Consider the following 7,139-nt stretch of genomic DNA (forward strand, 5'->3'; position numbering starts at 1 on the left):
GGTTTTGACTAGCCCAAACCCTCTGATCCCCAGCAACCCCCTTCGTTCCACGCGGAACAGCACTCTCGAGGGCCTACGCGGGGAACCGGACGACGCAGAGATTATGTGAGATGCTGATATCTAGTGATTTTAATCAAACACAGGAGATTAGGAAGGGGGATTGGGTGAAGGGGAGAGGATCATCAAATCACGTGCAATCCTCGACCCCCTCGGGGCAGAAAAACCTCCCTTGCCAAACGAAGCCTAAAGAAAATCAAGTGCAAGGAAGGTTTGCTCTTTCAATATCAGTTCATTTGTGGGTACCAAGCTTACAAAAGTTGCCTGAAGGTACTCAAAGGATCTGGAAGTTGCCAAAATTTAGTCTCAAAGTGATAGTTTTTGGCCAAAGTTTGTAGAGTGGTAGTTTTTTTTTGCCACGGTCGATCAAAATGTGGTAGTTTTTTATTAAATACCCCCTCGGATGTGCTTCTCCTTGACCATGCGTCGTTTCAGTTCCTATTTAAAAATTGATTTGTCCCATTTGCTCAGGTCTTGTAACCAAAAGAGCTCTTGTCATACAGTTACAATTGAAATGGTTGGTCTGGCTAGGCTTCAGGTGTTAGTTGTTCAGTTTTTTGCTGGTATCCATTATAGCAGGAGGAAAGAACACATCATTTATGTATAATCTCATATTAGCATTCCATTCACAGTGGGCATTCCAACTTTTTCCCCCTCGAGAATAATGTTGTGGTAGCTATTTTTTCTCCAAAAATACCCCCCTCCCCGCAACACACCCAAAGAGCAACACCGCAAACACCAACAATTTGGTGTGTAAAAGTACTGCATAACAACTGCTAAGAACAATAGTTAGTGTAAAGCCTACAAGAAGTCCAACAAGAACTACTGTTAGCAGCATATCATATATTTTCTGAAATTGCAAAAATCCACAAGGTAAATGGCACAACCAAAAAATACACATGTTGACCAAAATTGGTAACACTGGAGAATGACAGCTATTTCTATGTTAAGAGTATGGTGAACGGAGAACAACAGCTTACTAAAATTTCCTAAAACAGAATCATAGCATTCTAGGAAGAACAAGAGGGGGAAAGGGAGCATGCTCTTAAGAATGCTACTTGCATACAGATTGACCGTCTTCCCTCAATAAGGTTAAACTCAGGTGAAGTTGGTGCATGGAACTCAACAAATGCAGTCCAAATGGCAATTCTTCAACTTAGACAGAGTCCACTGGTCTTGTTTCTGGCTTTTCTTCGTCTATTATAACCTTGGACTTCAGTGAGAGAGAACTCTGCCTAGACGCTGATGGAATTCTCTTACCGCCAGTGGTTGACTCTTTTAGCCCTAGGTAAGTGTAGACTGACATGCCTCCTAGTGCAATGACAGCTCCATAAAGACTGGTGAGTCCAGGATCAGATTTAAATACCAGAAACCCAGAGAGCATTATGACAATAGTCTTGAATTGGCCTAGCACAACATGAGATAGAGCCGAGGTTGCACTGCATCGTGCAAATACCAGCGCAAACATCAGTTGACTTTCACAGGTTCCACAAAGAGAGAGAATGACAGAATAGGAAGAATGTATGAATAAGAAGCATGAATACACAAGACAGGTGAATGCTATGCTTCGAGGAGGAACAAAGTAATGGATAGTGGGCAGGCTTTCTATTGTTGGTTGGAAACTTGATCTTGTCATTTATCAGCATAATGGTGAAAAAGGTATGTTATTCTCAAAATAGTGCATACCAGCAACAGTGTGGTTATACATTATAGGTGCAAGTAGAAGTATAGAACAACTAAAGGTAGATTGCATATCAATGTTTGAGTCAGCTCATAAGTGCACTTCTACGAGCAAAGAGGTGCTTTCTTTTATCAAAATGCTTAAGCATGTGGATATGGCATGCATACGAACACTTCTTTATTTTTATTTTTATTTCAAATATGAGATATTCCCTAGTTACAAAAGATCATGTGAAGGAAGTCATGAAGCCTAAAACATAATCTAGTACTAACAAACTTGGGCACACAAATACATGCTTTTGTTTCAGGAGAAACATGCACATTGACGGAATAGAAGGATAATCATGCAAGAGAAAACTAGAAATAGTATGCCTCACCCAAGTGCCAAAGCACCGGACCACTGAAGAAGAAAACCAAGCAAAGCAGATATCATAATTGCACAGCTGTTCTTGAAATTCCAGTTGAAAGACAACAATCCTGGAGGATCCATCAAAGGCATCAGGACAAGAAAGAAAAATATTGTAATTGGGGTTGTCTTCCACATCAACCTGATCAATAACCTGAATGTTAGGAGAAAATATATGAACTATGAGCCTATCTTAGAAGAGACATAAATCACAACTTACGCAAGAGCAGTCCAGTTTCCACTCTGTTGCAGATTTGACCACAGGATCTTGTTTATAGCACTAGGAATGATCCAAGCTACTGCCACACAAGCACCAAAAATGTTGAACTCCAAATCAGTAACAGTTGCTACAGCCACACCAAATGACACTATAACTAGTGTGATGACCTGTAATACAAAAATATATAATATTCTTACCAATTAGATCAACTAAACAATTGAACAGTATATGAAGCTTAATTTTGTGATAAATTTACCTTTCGAAAGGAAACACCTTTTCTGAGAAGAATAAATTCTGCTGCAACTATGGTTGGAGTTACAGCTATCTTAGCCATTTGATAAAACCCTACACTGAAGATAGAGAACAGTGAGCACACTATGAAAAAAAACCGGTTGGCCACAACATTAAGGTAGAATTTTTGCATCTGTTGAACAGGGAGACTTCATTATTGATCTCACCTATTATGCTTTAAGCTGATATTAGCAAGTCCGGTGGAAAAAGACATCACAGCACCCAAAGCGAATAATGAGGAGAAAGGAGTGGATTTTGAAGGAGGAGCAATGGGCATCAAGTATAATGCCCTCAGGACAGCCATGAGGACCCAGGCAGCTATGTAATGAATTAGAGACAGTGCAACTGGGAAGTTAAACCCAACACTACCCATCACCTGCAAAATAAAACATGTCATCTAAAAACTAAATGCAAAGACTAGCAGAAAATAACTGAAAGAAAACTAAATAAGAGATGCCATGAAGTGTAAGAAAAGTGAAAAGACAACACACACCATTTTGTTTGCCATGATGATCCCAACAGAAACCACAAAGTTGAATGTTAGCGCGACACCCGGGCCACAAAACCTCTGCTGCTGTCGCTTAGCCCCTTCCGAAGTATGAAATTCATTGTAGAGAGAACCTCTCAGCTCCTCCATTGCCCTGCCTGGGAGGCCATAAAAGTGTAACCAAGAGTGGAAAGCTCAGTTTTGGTCAATCACAAAGTGATGCAGATTACCATTTATTTAATGCCACTAAAGCATACTTTCAAATGCAGTTTTTTCACTAAAAATAAAATCATGACAACTAGGGCAATAGGGGACATAGCACTATCAAACATGGCAAGTGGCATCACAGCTAGTTTGCCTCCACTAAGAATGACTTCTTTCAGTAGATAATGCGCACAACTGAACATTGCTTTTCAGGTTCAACACTCTTCATGCCAACCAAGAATTCAACTTTTACTACAGGTGGCCAATGAAGAGCTGACCAAACTCAAAGTTCAGAAAGGAGCTGAACTAACTGATTTGCCATGTGCATTATACATAACTAGAAATAACACAAAAAAGGAGATAAACAAAAGTGTGCACAATCGTACTAAGCTAGTGTCCTTGCCATGGAATCCAAACACCCACAAGACGAAAGCACCATTCAGGGCATAAATCACCACAACTCACATGCCAAGGCTGCCATCGATTTGCAGTCGCTGGAAACAGTCCCATCACTTCATGAGAGAGGGTGCACAGAAGCATACTCACTGATTTGGGGATCAGGGAGTAGGAACAATATTGCAATTTATCCCACAAGAGCAAGAGAATGAACCAACTGGGCAGAAGGCCGTAAGCATGCTGTTGCTTCGTCCTATCCACATCATACCCACACGAACTGAAGAGCCTGTTAGAGTCTAATGAAGTCTACATTGGTTAATTTTGTTTGTACATTTCCTATTAAAAAGTAAATCAGCACCTGGTGAGCAGATAACCGGAAAAAAATGTCAGTTTGCTATCTGCCAAAATGAGACTGACCAACTGGAAATGGCCGGATTCCTATATTGTTTGTACTTTGTAGGATTCGCTGGTACAACCTCAGCAAGCTTAACAAAACTAGGGCAATACAATTTTGAAGAAAGCAGTTTTGCCACATGTACAAGTAATTCAATGTGGAAAAGATGCAATTTTCATGCCATTTATACCAATGAAGAAGCTTAAAAAATAGACAGGCTGTAAAGATGCAGAACAGTGGATTGCCTCCGCGCACCAAAAGCTCAAATCTTTATAACTGCTCGAAAGAGTAGTGGAGTTGAAGTAACCCAAGAAACCACATTGCTGCTAACAACCTTCCCTCTCTGATCTCATCTCCCCAAAAGGCGCACAGCGAGCAACGAGAGAGCAAGAGCAGAAAAGAAGGCCGGGGGAGGGGGCACTGACCAGCCTCGCCGGCGTCGCTGCCCTTGCGCTTGATGAACCGCCGGCCGCCGCCGCGCAGGATGAACTCCCATAGTCCCATTGCCGCCGCCGCATCAGCCGGGAGGCTCCAACGGCCCGGTGGCTCCAACCGGCGCAGCGGCTCGATTCGTCCGGCTCCGGAGGAGCGCGGCGCAGGCCTGGGCTGTTCCAAGCTGCAGAGGGATGGGAGCAGCAGGTGGCGACGGCAAAGGTGTGCGGGGATGGCCGGTCGGCGAGTTCACGAGATGTGGAACCTGGGAAAGCGACGCTAGTTCAACGAGGTCTTCTTTTACGCAGATGGTAAGATCGCAGTCAGTTTAACGAGGGGACTTATTATTACTCGGATTTTTGGCTCCGGCTGCATGTGCTATGCCCCCCGCTAATAAAAAGGTTAAAATGGCCATTATGCGTTACAGTATAAGACAACAAAATATAGGTGAAATTCATTCATTACATAATTATAATATATATCTATATCTATACCTACCTACCTATATATATATATACACACACTATAATAAAGCAAGGTGCGTTTTACCAAATTTTTAATCTGTTCACCCATATTATTATTGTTGATGTTATAACCGAGGTGGTACTAAATTTTTCGTTCGAAATATTATTCGGCTGCGCTATGTTCGTTATTGGGCTCCTGGAATATCTATTGGGCCAGGCCATGTTTAGTACGGTTTTTGTGCCTCCCGTGAACTGACCATTGTTGGGCCTTAAGAAAAGAAAGCACAGCCGGCTCGATCTCTTTCTTCTTCTCTGGCTCGGTCTGCTCTTTCTTCTTCTCTGTGTGTCCGACGTCGCTGCCGCCGCCCGCCGCCGCAGCCTTCCCCGCCCGCCGTAGCAATCTCTGTCGCAGGGATGCAGACCAACGTCGTCTCTCCCCAACCTCGCCTCTCCCAACGTCATCGAGCTCCCCACACATCTCGAACTCAGACTCGGAGAAGAGTCCATGTTGCGTGCGTCTTGGAGTTGTGTCCGAGGAGGAGATGTTCAGGAGCACGGAGCCGTCCGGTACACCGAAATTGATGATATAAGAAGGAACCCCTCGACCAGGATTAGATCGCATCGAAAGTTTCTTGCCCGATGTCGCCGTGTTACAAGTTTCCGACATCACCGTTCCTGTACGCCGTCGATTTCGCCGGAGATCCGTCTGCACGTGCTCCACCGCCCGCCGGAATTTCTCCCGGTCTGAGGTACATACTATAGTATCTCATCAGTTTATACATCTACCATGAACGGCGATGATTACGTGCCTTAAGAAGTCAATTATGCCTGATGTACACATGTGAGGCCGCTGGCGCCTATGAATATAGGGTAGCCTGTAGTTCCTGCCGAGTCACAGAGTAACATTGAGGTGAGGAGGCGGGGGCCTGCACAAGCCCCAGGAGCCGCAGTGGGGCTACGAGAACGGCGACAACAATGACTAGCGGCGGCCAGGTCTTGGTGGCATGACATCCTCCTTGCCCATCATAACGTACTTCTCCACCGCCCAGTGTGGGTGACGACGTGGCAGTGGCAGAGTCGGCCAGCACTCGTGGCGGCGCTTGCCCATCTGACGCGATGGCGGATTGGCGACTCGGGCACTCGGCAGTCGCCAGAGCGACGTTCACGATGTCTCTCTCTGCACACGGTGGAGCTCGTGCATCTGGCGCGACTGATGCATCTGCACAACACTACGGATTGCTGTGGGCACGAAGACCTGATGGCGCGTGAGATACGACAGCGGCCAGCGGTGCGGCACTGTAGTTGTCTCAGGAAAGCTGACGGGCGAGACATGGGAGGCGGTGGGCGAGACATCCACCGGGGTTGACTGGATGATGAGGTGACTACTGGATGACCAGGTGCTCATGGAGGACTTGGTGAATCATGAAGCAGATCGAGGAGTTAACTGTTAGAATAATCCGAGCCACTCCGTCGATCTATCGAGGACCAAGCAATCACACGAGGCACGACACCGAGATTTGTTAACGAGGTTCACCATCATGGCTACATCCCGGGACATGACTACGGGCGCTTCACCCCATGACACCATCACAATACCGCACCCCGCCCGCCGGGGCGCCGGCACACGCCGCCGGCTTCCCCGCGTGCCCGTACTATTATGTTGACATAGGTTACATTGTGTGTCTAGCCCTGCTATATATGAGAGGCTTAGGATACAAGTGTCCTATTAGGACACGACTCCTATTCTGTCTACACATAGTCCAAAACCAAGTCCAACTGTAACCTACCTTGTACAATAATATTCGATACAATTCTAACAAATTTCACCTTGGCGAATATTCTCCACCACCTTTGATTCATCCATGCGTCGAAGCTCCATGTACATTGGACTTGGGATACGCCATGAGCACCGCTGCTACTCCCAGACTCTATGTGACTCCACCTGCAACTGTAGTCCCTTCTCATCTTCTTAGCAGTCAACTCTCGAGCAAAATTAAGTTCTTCGTTACTCTACCTTGTGCTCCCAACTTCCGGAGTATCCGTCCAACGTCATCACACACCGATCACTGTCTACGTGAAAATGAACAACTCACATATTGGATGCCACA

General features: G+C 45.2%; 1 protein-coding gene across 1 annotated transcript; it reads right to left on the reverse strand.

The window, feature by feature from the left end:
- Positions 1–880: 880 nt before the first annotated feature.
- On the reverse strand, positions 881–4,917 carry LOC125520602 (nucleotide-sugar uncharacterized transporter 2). Its single transcript, XM_048685558.2, has 7 exons — positions 4,561–4,917; positions 3,148–3,299; positions 2,822–3,030; positions 2,620–2,713; positions 2,364–2,530; positions 2,115–2,285; positions 881–1,496 (listed from the first exon to the last, which is right to left on the reverse strand). The coding sequence occupies exons 1-7, from the start codon at positions 4,637–4,639 to the stop codon at positions 1,214–1,216; spliced, it is 1,155 nt and encodes a 384-aa protein (XP_048541515.1). The 5' UTR covers positions 4,640–4,917; the 3' UTR covers positions 881–1,213.
- Positions 4,918–7,139: the final 2,222 nt, after the last annotated feature.

The sequence above is a fragment of the Triticum urartu genome, chromosome 7A (genome assembly GCF_056163025.1).
Source record: "Triticum urartu cultivar PI428250 chromosome 7A, HENAU_Tu73, whole genome shotgun sequence".
In the NCBI taxonomy this organism is placed as follows: Eukaryota; Viridiplantae; Streptophyta; class Magnoliopsida; order Poales; family Poaceae; genus Triticum; species Triticum urartu.